The sequence below is a fragment of the Anomalospiza imberbis genome, chromosome 1 (assembly GCF_031753505.1).
Source record: "Anomalospiza imberbis isolate Cuckoo-Finch-1a 21T00152 chromosome 1, ASM3175350v1, whole genome shotgun sequence".
Lineage (NCBI taxonomy): Eukaryota > Metazoa > Chordata > Aves > Passeriformes > Viduidae > Anomalospiza > Anomalospiza imberbis.
Window position 1 is genome coordinate 34,650,676 of NC_089681.1, and position 13,167 is coordinate 34,663,842.

At 37.6% G+C, this 13,167-nt stretch overlaps 1 protein-coding gene across 3 annotated transcripts in view; it reads left to right on the forward strand.

The window, feature by feature from the left end:
• ARFGEF1 (ADP ribosylation factor guanine nucleotide exchange factor 1) overlaps nucleotides 1-13,167 on the forward strand; it is an 85,835-nt gene that overhangs the window by 20,648 nt on the left and 52,020 nt on the right. For all 3 annotated transcript variants that reach the window (XM_068187216.1, XM_068187230.1, XM_068187223.1), the window contains exons 2-4: nucleotides 7,211-7,241; nucleotides 11,023-11,179; nucleotides 12,227-12,373. In XM_068187216.1, coding sequence (XP_068043317.1) covers nucleotides 7,211-7,241; nucleotides 11,023-11,179; nucleotides 12,227-12,373 — 335 coding nt within the window. The remainder of the gene's footprint in view (nucleotides 1-7,210; nucleotides 7,242-11,022; nucleotides 11,180-12,226; nucleotides 12,374-13,167) is intronic.

Genomic DNA, 13,167 nt, shown 5'->3' on the forward strand with positions numbered 1-13,167 from the left:
AAAGCTTTCTTTTTTTGTCTGTTTGCTGTTGCATACACTGATACTCCATTGACATTGCAGATAGATGTATTAAAAGTTCATGAAGTTAATTACACCTCTAATTTAGTAGTTAATTTAACTGCCACAGTTAAAAATTAAATAGGGCAGGAAAAAACCATAATCTGAGTTGGACAGTTCTCCATACCTCCTTAGTATGTTTCCTTACATTCCTTTCTAGTATGTAAGGAAACATACTGAAACTGGGGTAGTTCAGAGGCAGTGACACAAAGGCTCTATGGGAGCAAGAAGAGGGGTCAGCTGGAAGCATCAATAAAGTCTGTGTGTGTGTTCTGGACACTGACTCTTGGCAAATCTTAAGCTTTGTGGAAAATCTGTAAGTGGCTTAGATGTTAGGGATAATGTTTGGGTGAAAGCAAGTGCTAAATTTGCATCATGTATTTTTACATAAACTTACTGTTTTTTCTTAGATGTACTGACTTAGCAGAAATTGCCCACAGAGTGCATCTCTGGATTATCATTTTTTTAGGATAGTGGAGCCTGAGTTGAAAACAGGTGTGCGTCTCTCCAGTTCCATTATTTGGGCTCCTTAGATGTAATTATTTTATTTTTTTTCTTGGAGTCTGTTAGTGCCTTTTGTGTCTTAGTACTTCAGCTGAATAGACAAGAGACTTTTTGACACTGCTGGAAGCTAACAGATATCCAGAAATGAAGAAAGTTCGAGATATTTCCTAAGAAATATATTCTAATAACCCAGTTCGGGGAAGAATGTACTCAGCATGATCTGTTTGAAATTTCTTCTCCTTGAAGGAGAAACTGGTTTTTTTGTTCCTGTCATATTTATATGGCTTTACTACAGTAAGTTCAAACTTGGTACTTTTTTAAAATTAAGCTGTTACTGTATGTGTAATAATCTTATTACATAGTTGGGAGTATAGTTAATTAAAGTTATCCTCAAATAAATATGGAATTTCTAGTTTTATATTACAGAGTTTTTGTATACCTTGAAATGGAGAAGGACATTTCCAGTATTGTTAATGAGGGAAAATATGGGGTCTTTAAATCATTTAGTAGCCACAATATTTTGTATATTGGAGACGGTCACTAGAATACTTGGATGGAAGAATGCAAGCAAAGTCACTTCAAGCAAAGCTTTAATGTTTTGATTTCACTTTCTTTTAATATAGATAGCAATGTAATTTAAATTCATCTTCACTGCTTGTTCCTTGGATCTTATTCACCTGCTTTGACTTGAAAGAATTGAATGCAAATCGCTTCCTTCTCACAGTAGTTTTCTATGGTATAAGTCATGAGAACTCCAAACATTGACTTGTTTCCTTGAATTATTGCAGCCTGTGCTGCTTTGGATAGTTCTACCTTCTGATTACCCAAGATGGTTACAGTTATTTAAAATGCCAGTGCTTTCTGTCTTGAATTCATTATATATTTAATAAGCTGTCATGGTTTGATGCTGGCACAATGCCAGCAACCCCATGAAAATGCACTTTCCCCAATAAGTGCTGTGAGATGCGATCAGGAACAGAGCAGAGCAGGCTCAAGCTTAGAAATAAAGGAAAAAATAACTTTATTAATCTACTACTATGATAAAAGATAGACACTAAATCTGGAATGAAAACTCTCCAAAACACTCCTCCTCCCCCCACCCAAACTCCAGCAAACCACAGTGAGACACAACTTGGACCCTCAATCAGATCATCACCCCTCAGATAATCAATACTCAGTACATTAAGGGAGAGAGGAGTCTGTCTTGTACCACAGACCCCCAGGAAACACCATTGCCACCTCTTGCATTTCCATGTCACACATGGCACTGCCTGGAGAAAAACTGCCAGTGTGACACTCTCCTTTCCATGTCACAGTGCTCTCACCACTGTGCATGGACAGACTTCTTATAGGGCTCTTTTAAGGATGCTTTGCCAAGGACCTAAGGAAAACAGCACAGTTTCTCATTTTGGGACCACAGTCCCCCCCATTTTCTTCCCCCCTGGAGCCGAGGGTCCAACAGCTTCTCCTTTTCTGGGACAACAGTCCCCTCGCCATTTCCTCTTCCCCTGGGGCGAGGATCTCAGGAACAGAGATCATCTTGTTCCTGAAGACAGAGGGCACCCCCACACCCTCCTCAACTCTTCTCTGTTCACTCCATTCCTGTGTTGGTAGCCGCTGAAGCAGGTCTCTTGGCTCACCATTGCATCCCCCTAAAATGCAGTCTCTGTTGCAGGAGGAATTGGTTCAGTCTATGGCTAGCAAGAAAAGTCCATCCACAAGCCACTCCATCATCTCCTCCCACCTAAAAATTTCTTCTAACATCTCAGGTCCCAGACTGTCTCTCTTCTCTTTCAAATCGAGGAGGAGTAATATTTTACAAAGCTCTCATTTCCCAAGAAAAGGTTAAAAGTCTTGGAGTCCTTGGACAGCTGAAATCTCTGCCCAGGACTCCCAACTCCCACGGTTGGGCATCTTCCCCCCCCTTCTCTTTCTCCTCTGCTGGCAAATTCCAGGTGCTGTCAAGCTCTCTGTCTCTTTTCCCTCTGTTGCGGGGGGGGGGGGGGGGGGGGGGGGTGGGGGGGGTGGGGAAACAAAGGCATCTCAATTTCTCTCCACGCTTCCATCCACAGGGGGCCTGCTGGTTCCAGTCCTTCAGCCCCTGGCCTACCTCTCCCAGGCCACGTGGCTTCCTCTCCCCCACCCAGCCCATGGCTGAGCAGGGGAGGTCTGCACAGCACTCTGACAGGAACCAAAGAGAGAATTCCCCTGGGAGTTCTTGCTTTTAACCCCCTGTGTTCTCAGAGGCGTGTCCATGCCCTAAGTGGTCACTCCAAGTGCCAATATCCAAACTTGACCACTGATTAGTTTGACCCAAACTTCCTGAGAAACTTCACTTTCGTGTCAAATCATGACTTTAGTTTTTATTCTGATGCTTACAATGAGTATTAGGCTTTAGATGTGCAGATCTTTGTGGAATTAAGAATTATGCATGTGCTTCTCTGGCAGGTAACATCAGTTGTTTAGAATACAGTATTATGGGAATGTAATATGTACTTGTTCTTGAATACAATTCTGATGCAAGAATGGAAAAACAGAATGAGGGGTGTGTTAAATAGTTTCAGATATGTGGGGTTTACCTACCATCATATTTTATAATGAACTAGTGAAGTATTTTTCCACTTTATGGTAAATAGTTTGCATTTTTCACAATAGCAAGTTCCATAAGAATTCTTTTTCCTGTAATCTAATGTACAGTTTGATGTCGATATCATAGAACTTAGCTCTGTGTAGCATTCCTGAAGGTAACATTTTAGTTATTCCTTACTTGATGAGAATGTTATCATTGACTTCTGCCAAAGTATCACTCTAGAATATTTCCACTTCACTTAGTATGACAGTGTATTTAGGTAACCAGAAGGAAATAATACCTAAAGATACCCCTTTGAAATTTAGGTTATTAGAGATGACCTTTGATGTACTTAAGGTTTAAATTATACTTTGAATTGGATACAGGAAGTAAACAGTGAATTATTCTTAAATTGGAGTTTTGCTCAGTATTATAATCCAGTATTGCTCACAGCACCAACTTGACCTACTTGGCCATTTTGATGTTGCTGTTTGGTGTTACTCACTGTCATTAAAAGTGAAATTTGTTGATTTTATAGTTTCTTGAGATTAGCTGATTATAAAGTGTTAAAGGAAGAAAGGGAAAACTCGAAACAAGTTTGGTTTTTTTAATACTAAAAACTGTTAGCAGTCTGAAGAGAGTGAGGAAAAGTGTTCAAGTGACATGTTAAAAGTAGTGAATTAAAGCTGGAGAGGTGAGAACAAAATGATGGATGCCTGTTGTGGTTTATCTCTGGCCAGCAACTAAGCCCTATGCAGCCTCTCACTGGCTTGTATCAGAGAGCTGGAAGGGTAAAAGCACAAAAACTTTGGGTTGGGATAAAGACAGGTTAATTTAAAAAAAAAAAAAAAGAAAATAGGGAGAAATGACAACAAAAATCAACGCAAGAAACCTGTGATGCAAAAAATTGCAGTAACTCACCACCAGGTGACCAATTATCAGCCAGTCCCCAGGCAGCAACAGAGAAACTGCACACACACACACCCTCTGCCTCTTATCCCCGTTTTTTTATTGCTGAGCGTGACACTCTGGGGAATGGAATATCCCTGAGGTTTGCAGGGGTTGGCTGTTGTGCCTGCGTCCTCTCCCAGCACCCTGGGCATCCCCAGCCTACTCACTGGTGGGGTGGAGTGAGAAGTTGGAAAAAGCCTTGACTCTCTGTAAACGCTGCTCAGCAGTAACTAAAACATTCCTGAATTATCAACAGTGTTTCCAGCACAAATCCAAAACACAGCACCATATACAAGCTACTGTGAAGAAAATTAGCTCCAACCCAGCCAAAACGAGCAACAAAGCTCTTAGATGTTTTCAGAGATTTCTTTGAAATTATGATGGTCTGTAGAAGTGTAGATGAAATGGAAAATTATGTTGAAACTCATGTACATGAGTTTTGCCTGTTTGTTGAAATGGTTGATGCATGCCATTGTAAAACTGCAAAATAAATGTATCTCTTTGATCAGCTCTAGCTTTGGTGTGCAAGAGCTTCGTGTATTTCTATTAATTCTGTATTAGAGGTCACAGAATTCTATAAAGAGGTCTTCTGAAACTGTGTGTGAGTGGGAGATTCAGAAAGGGTTTATTTGGTCATTTCTGCTGCACTTTTAAATAATGACAATTAGTTCTATTTTAGGGCACACGATTGTTTCAGTATCATAAAGTAATCTGAGCTGTTTTTCATAGTAATTCTGTGTTTACATCACAGAAAATACAGAGTAAGCTGTTGTCCTTCTCTACAGTTTTTTTTTCCCCTTGTTTTAGCATCTTACATTCTCTTTATTTCTTCCCTCCCAGCTCTGAGATCCTCTGTTGCAGTTTTGGTTGTGTGTTTGGAGAGAGGGAGAGCAAATTAAGGAATGTTGGCATGCCTGGCTTCATCTTTCCATTCTAGCTAATTTTTTAGTTCTGCAGGGATTACTTTTTCCCATTGAAAAGAATGCATCAGTAAGTGTTCTGGTTCATCTGTCTTTAACAGATGATCTTTAATGCTAGTTACCTATCATGAGAATTGTTAATTACCTTTATTATAATCTGGTTTTCTGCTGATTATGCTTCTTGAAATTTTGTATGCTTCCTACTGGATGTGGTTAATACATGACCATAAAATTGTACTATGATTAACTTGTGTTCTGGTGTCAAGAGCAGAGGCAGCAATCAGACAATGAAAGAAATTAGGTTTTCTCTATTCTCAAGGGTAAAAGTGAAGTTCAAGTCTGCTGTTTTACCTCATTCATACTAATAGTATCATATCATGCTTCTCTGCAATTACAGATATTTTAGTCTTGTAAAAATAATTGATGTCAACCACAGTAAGAACTTTTTTTTATTTAACAAAGGTTATAAAATAAGTGGTTTCACATTAATAGACTTAGGCAATGCTGCTTGAAGTGGTAGTAACATTTAATTAGAACACTTATTACACTTGTATAAGCTTTTTACCTCTGGTCAGTTTTGTTGGAAATTGTAAACTTGGAAGCCAGTTTTGGCTGCTGGTTGATAATGTTGTTTGATGGACAGACTTCAGAGTATCTCAGGGAGCAGAGTTCCTGGGTGTGAATGCTGAGGTGGGAGGTAAAATAATGGAAGGTATGAAGATGCTGGAATGGAGGAAGAGAGTTTCTTCTCCTTTGTGTTGGTCAGGAATTTGTCTTCAAGTGAGTAAGAGTCATAATGTCATAATCTGGGAGGAAGGTATACTTTACTGAGACATTGCTGACCATGAGTCTTATTACTGCTGTTTACTGAGGAATGTTTAGTGTCTAGAATATGGAATTATTTTTATGTCTTGTTTAGTCCTGGGTAGCCCACATGTGATGAACTTCTGGAGTAGCTGTTTCTGGGGTGAACCAATGACCTGCTAACCTCTGGGGCTTAGTAGGAATAAATATGACCATCAGTCTTACCAGAAGTAAGATACAGACTTTAAGGCGATATGCATTCAGTATGTTCAGCTTTCTCAGTGTTGGGAAAGTCAATTCTTAAACATATTTACTAGTAGTGATTTGTGATAAAATGCCAAGCATGAGAACCTGTGTTAGGCGCGTGAATCAGTATGACCATGTGAAATGGTAAATGAAGGACAGTGTGCTTTTGCTGCATGGGAGCTTGGTTAGAAAGATTAAGTTGGTGTGTTTTTTGTCAGAATCAATCCATGCCAGTAGTTCAAAAAATCAAAGTATAGGGTTTGGTTTAATTGATTATGGTTTTGCATGTTTGAGCAGGACTTGATAGTAAAATATATCTCCTGATTTCTTAAAAAACTCACGCACACATTCATTCTTGATCCTGTACAGTTTATTTCAAGTATGTATTGCTTCAGCACTGGAAAACCTAGGCTTTATGAAATTCCCTACAATTTAAGCATGCAAAATGACTAGAGGATAGACAAGACTAGTTTTGAATCAAAGATGTTTCCTAAAATTAGTTCCAGTAATTTAAAATTATTTTGAAAATGTATTGTTAAAAAATTGCTGAAAATGTTTGCCAACTATTCATCCTTCTGTTATAATATATTTTTAAATAGTATGAAATAGAAGTGCTACAGACTTTTTTCCTCTCCCTTATCTACTTAGATATCAAACACTGTTTAAAACCAAGGGTGATAATTGGTCATTCAGATTTCATGTAAGAACTAGCAGTGGTGGATTGTTTGGTTGTGTTTCTGTATAATCTGTATTTATCAAGCAGTATATATTTTATAACCTTTATGGGTAAATTAATAGTTTGAATAATAGCTGTGTTTTCCTTATTATTTCTATATATATCAGCTGTGAAAAGAGCTGGTCAGTGTCTTCACAGCAGCATTCCAGGGGTATGATGTTTAGCTGGCATGACTGGATGCAAATTTAAGCATCCAGTTTTGAATATAGATTTGCAAAGTAATTATGATACAGTTTACAGTCAATGCCAGTGGAGAGTACAGGTACTTGTGAAAACGGTGAACGTGTATTTTCTTTTTTATAATAATCCTGGTTTCAAATGTTTGCCTAAATAGTTTTGCTTTCCAGTAGTTTTCTGTTATTTAATTTTATATATTTGCTTATGATACCTTTTCTATAACTATGCCTTTGTTTCATTTTACAGAGGAAATAAAGGCTGAAACAGAAAAGCAAAGGTATGTGATAGTTCATCATATTAAGTGATAGTGCTTTTAACATCTTAAAATGTATGCCATGCTTATTCTGCACGGGGAGTATGGGCTCTCTCTGAAAAGCATTTTCAGCATATTTTGGGGGGTTGGTGGTATCTGGAAACATACAGATAGTGCTGCTTTACGTGACTGGCTGTTCTGGTGCAAGGCACAGGGCTTGGGAGAAGCAGCAGAAGGTAGCTTAGAGGGAGCAGGGTGGTACTCTCTGGCCAGGGAGCATAGGAAATAGGGATCAAAGTTGGAAAATATCTATGTGGATGGCACAGAAATTTATTTCAGTGTATTGCTGGAAGAGCCTTGAAGTAGATTCAGAGAAGGGGGAAGAACGCAAGTAAAAGATTTGAAGTGAGTGATCAGAGGAAGGAGATTGGAGCAAGGAAGTGGGAGTGAGCAGAGAAAAGTTAGGTAACTGGCAAAGACAGTGCCTGGAAAGGACCTTGTTAGGGAATAGGTATAGATTTGTGAAGGCAGTTCTTGTACAAGTGATGGTAAAACCAAAAATTGATATTCAGCAGTCTTTTGCTGTCAACAAACTTCTAAGTATTGCTAAGCTGTGGGATCTGTTATTGGCATTTCGTTTCATGTTCCACAGGATCATCTTCCTCATCCCAGTGCATGTTCCTGACTCTGAGTCAGGACCATGAAGTGAAGACTGTACATACCACCTGTTGAGAGAATTAGATCAGTGGGTGAAACTGAGGATGAAAGTGTTCCTAGGCAGCTGGGTGTTGCTTGGGGATCTCTGTTCTACCCTGCAACTGGATTTCAGTATTCGGCAAATCATTGCAACCACAGCTGTCAAAGTTGGATGTTAATGATTTCTGCTTCATCATCTGGATATTTGAGCAGAAATCTACAATTTTGGTTTGGAAAATAGAATCACTTCTAGCTGTAACAAAGTCTGTGGGAACTTTGTTTCAGGAGATGTAAAGGAAAACTTAATATCAAATAAGCTGAAAAATTTAATCTTGCAGTTTATCAAATTGGGCTCATAAAACTTAGTGCATCTGATTAAGATTGTGCTTTGCTTTCCCCCAGCAAAATAAAGTCAATACAATGACCTCATAGTAAGATTGTAAAAATAAATTTATTATTTATGTAGTGTTTAGAAGATGTTGCATCCAGCACTACAAGATTGTCTCAGACAGAAAGTAATAATGTGTAATAATGTGAATTTATAATTGTTTTTTCTTAGAGTGGTATAAATAAAGCAGAAGTCCACATTGTGAAGCATGATAAGAAAAAATGCTTTATGTTAAGTATTCAGTGAGAGTTATTTTTTCTGGGTACTGAATAAGGAAAAGTAAGATCCGGTCCTCTAGTTAAATACCATGCTAAAACTAATGAGACCACAGCATTAAAATAATTTATACCAATGTAGCTGAGCCATTTCTGAACTTCCAGTGCACAATTTTCTGTGAATATCTGAAGCTGTAATTTTTTTGGGGGTAGAAAGTATATGTCTTATCTTCCTATAGGCATTTTGTAAATAGATTTTGGTTTCTTTGGTGCTGTCTTTATCTTGACAGTAACCTTTTGCTACTGTGAAGGCTTTGCTGGACTTGGAAATTGTGAGTGGACTTCTCTATTCTTACTGTAGAGTCAAATTGTTTAGGTGCAGTAGAAAATACTGTTTTTCTAGGTCCTGGAATAGATAAACTTCTTAGTCTATTAAATTATTTTCGGGTTCTTCTGTAATTGAGATTCTAATACCCTAATAAGGGATTTCTAATGATGAGTCTTTAATTTTTTCCAGTCCCTGTTCAAGGTAACTGATCTCAGTTAACCTGGAATAAGCTGAAAAATAGATCATTTCCCCTTTCCAGAAATTTTGCATGTAAAACATCTCCTTTTGTTCTGCTATTTGTTTTTTAAACAGAACTGGTATTTGGCAGTGGGGTGGAGGGGGGAAGGGAATAGAAAAGTATAAGCTGATTTATGTAACCATTACACAGCAAATGCTGCCAAAATAATTTCCCAAACCCATTATTTGATACATACCTTAACCTTTCTCTATGACTAATACATAAATATAAACATACTTCGTAATTCCCATGCTTTGTAGATGCTTTGGTGGAAGAAAGTTTTGGGGTTAGTTTCTGGGTTTAGAAGCAATTCACTGACATTAAGAAGTCTTTTTGAGTTTGTCCTCTCCATGCTATCCCCTTCCTTTACATTATCTGCGTGTGATGAGCTTTACTGAGTTGCTTTTCCAGAAACAAATGTGCATCGTCCTCCATATTTAATATCCTAATGAAAAGAATTAGGAAATGCTCCAGGCTTATTTAGTAGCTTGCTGTAGCATGGGTTCTTCATTTTTGGAATCTCACCATGGCCTGTTCCTTGTTTTGTGCCATTGTGGGTTTATTGCCAGAGTGCTCTTCTTAATATTAATGGTTTCAATGGACATAATCACTAGATGAGGAACAGTCTTGTCATAAGACACAAGCAACGGATAACTGCCCTTTCATTCCTCAGAGTAAAACTTTTATAAGAATATTGGAGAGATTCAAGAACAGAGAAGTATATAAAGTTATGCATCCAAAAAAAAAAAACCAAAAAAAAAAAAAAGAAACCTCTGGTTTTCTTCAGGAAAAAAGTGTGTAGGGATAAATTCTTAAACCTTCAAAAGAGATGTAGTCAGTAAAAAGTAGCATCTTAATACTAATTACTCACTCTTAAGTCTTGAATTTGGGTGCCCTTTATAAGCAACCTAAACAAGATCTGTTTGAATGTGGTGACAGATATAATCTAAAGGACAATCCAGCCTGCTCCTTGAAAAGCTGAAACTAATTTGTATTGATTAGTTTAAGGCCCACTCTATAATGCGTGGGACTGCAATCATGCTTTGGATTTATAATAAACTCTTAGCAGTTCATTCTTCTACTTAGGGAACGTGAAATTGAGTGCATTCCTTGAAGCATCTGTTTTAATTAGCAACATGCATGGGAGCTGTATTTGAATGCAGTTGTTCTACCAAGATCTATTTGAATTACTGCAAGAATTCTGCAAGCCTTCACTACAGAATATGACATTGTGCACTTTTTTAATACTGCTTTTCAAGCCTGTGTAAGACAGTGTAGTTTACCATTTATCTAAAGATACCTATGAGTGCATGAAAAAGGTTGAGAATGCTTTCTATAAGGGTAATGAACTCATCTTGCTTTGACTCAAAGCAAAATTGCATTGATGCACTCAAATTAGTGAAAAATGACCCATTCCTAATTATCCTTTTGTGGTATTAATGAGCATGACCTTTCTAAAGGTGCTGTAATCAATAAAACTTCAACAGCTCAGAATTGTCTTGCTTTTGTACAGTTAGTAATTACAGATAATTTGACCAAGTGAGATATGTTCGTAACCACTCAACTCTTAAATTAAGTGGTGTTACCTGAAGCAGAGAATGAGATAAAGGTTTGGTTAGTTTTATTCTGTTAGTTTGTTGATTTTGCCAGTCTAGTAAGGAGAGTCCTGTGGTATTTCAGAGGGAGCAAGACTTTCTGCTTCCAAGCCAGCAGGTACCACTGGATAACCCCTTAGTAGGCAAGTGGGTCAATTTGCCTGGTCCACAAAAGAGCCATGAAGTATAAAAGGTGTTAAGAATACTTTACGTATTACTATTGTTAGAAGTTTGTGTTTCCTAATGTTATTTTTCTTAATATATTATTTCATTCATAAACATTGTGGTCATGAGAACAGTTTGAGTGATCATTTTACAGTATTCTAATACAGTCATTCTGTTTAGTCCCCCTCATGGAGAAGCAAAGTCTGGTTCAAGCACTCTTCCACCTGTGAAATCAAAGACAAGCTTCATTGAAGCGGACAAATACTTCCTACCATTTGAATTGGCATGCCAGTCCAAGTGCCCCAGGATTGTCAGTACATCTCTAGATTGTTTACAGGTCTGTATGAAGATGAGTTTTAACTCTCAACTGTAAAATCCTGTTGCTTTGGAGGGGGAATACAGTTATATGTAATAAATAATGTCACAGGGTTTTTATTATTTTACTCAATTGCATGCACAACCAAATAGAATGTGTTTCTCACAAAAGATGAATGTATGCCTTATTCATTATTTAGTGTATGTGTGTGTTTCTTTGTGTATATATGTTTTACCACAGTTTCCTGGTTGGGTTATTATGTACAGCAACCTATTTTCATGTATTTAAATGCGTGTTGAGCTAAGTTAGCAGGTGTAGCATTAGCAAATTCTTATTGATGCTATTTCTAATTGCAGTAAAATATTTTCAATTCGATATGTCTAGTCTCTCAAAACTCTCAAGGCATCTGTAATGTTTTCAGAAGAAATTCTGCAGCGTTGTATTTAGCCATTCACTCCTCCAGAGCAGCCCAGCAGTGAACTCAGTTTACAGTCACAGGCACATGTGTGCTCTCGTACCATGATGCTACTCTGTGTAGCATGGGGATTTACAAATACTCTTGTGCCTAAAGTGTTCAGAAAAGGATTTTACTAATTTTGTAATAAATTTCACTTCTAAGTATTGAAGACCTTGGGAAAGCAAAGAATACTAGAACACGTAACACCAGGAGAAACTCTAAAAAATAGAACACTAGCTAATAGCTCAAATAGAAAGCATTTGCAGGTGGTTTATCTGGTATAAAAAGCATTTGTATATTGACTATATATGAAGACTTCTGTGATATAAGTTCATTTTTAGAATCCTGTTTGTTTTAGAACATTAACTACTGAACAAAACTTTAATGTTAAACTTGCTGACAAACTTTGCATAGCAGTTGCTGACTGAAAATGGAATAAATCTGGAGGAAATATAAAAAATCCTTGATGTTTTATGATACATGGGTAAAAGGTACTTTGGTTTATTTATTCTGTGCAAGTTAGAACTATCAAGTGAATTTATTTATTATAGCAAAAAGCTGGCTTAATTTTTTAAAGCTCTTATTTACATGGGTTTTTTTCCTCTCTCCAGAAACTTATAGCATATGGGCACTTGACAGGGAATGCTCCAGACAGTACAGCTCCAGGAAAAAAACTAATTGATAGAATTATTGAGACAATATGTGGCTGTTTTCAAGGCCCTCAAACAGACGAAGGGGTTCAGCTACAAATAATAAAGGTAACATGTTTAATATGTCCTGTATTTGTAGTGGTGGCAGCAGACAGACATTCTTGACCTCAGAGTTCAAAAGCAGAAGTGCATAATTTGTAAATGTCATGGTAGTGTTAAAATATTTTCTGTTTCTTGGAGATGGAAACTCCCTATTCTTTGCCCTTCCCCTAATTTCTTCCACTGCATTTTGGGTGAACTCATGGTTGTGGCCTCAAGTCTTGTACATAGACCACTGGGTGAAATTCATTCACAGCAGACCAGTGGAGCCTCTAATTGTGAGGAATTACTGTCAAACAATCCTGCACTCCCAGTGGGGAAATGGTAATTAAGCAGCAGATTTTAAAATCCATTTTGGAATTTGTTGATGAAATACAATTAGACCCGCCAGCTGGACATTACCATGGTAGCTTTGTACTGCTGTGTCATACACTTTTGCTTGAAGGAGGTCCAGGGTTTGTTTCAACAGCTTATATAAATGTTGCATGTGGAGTTTGTATGAATGTTTCTGGGGAACCTGTTTTCTGATTGCAGCCATTAATTATGGGTATTTGTTTCAGGAAATTACTATGCCAAGTACTAGAATTTAGCTGCTTAGTGGAAATGCTGTACCCTGTTCCTGTAACAGCAGTCTTTGAATGGCTGCGATGGTGAACAGCAGCGAAGAATACATTTGAAGTTAGTTAAGCGAAATTGAGTGTTTGTTACCTCATAATCTTGTGTATATGTATCCTGAGGCATTGGCATTTCTTGCAGATTGTATTTACTTGTATTAATGCAAAGAATGTACTTTGTTCTTCTCC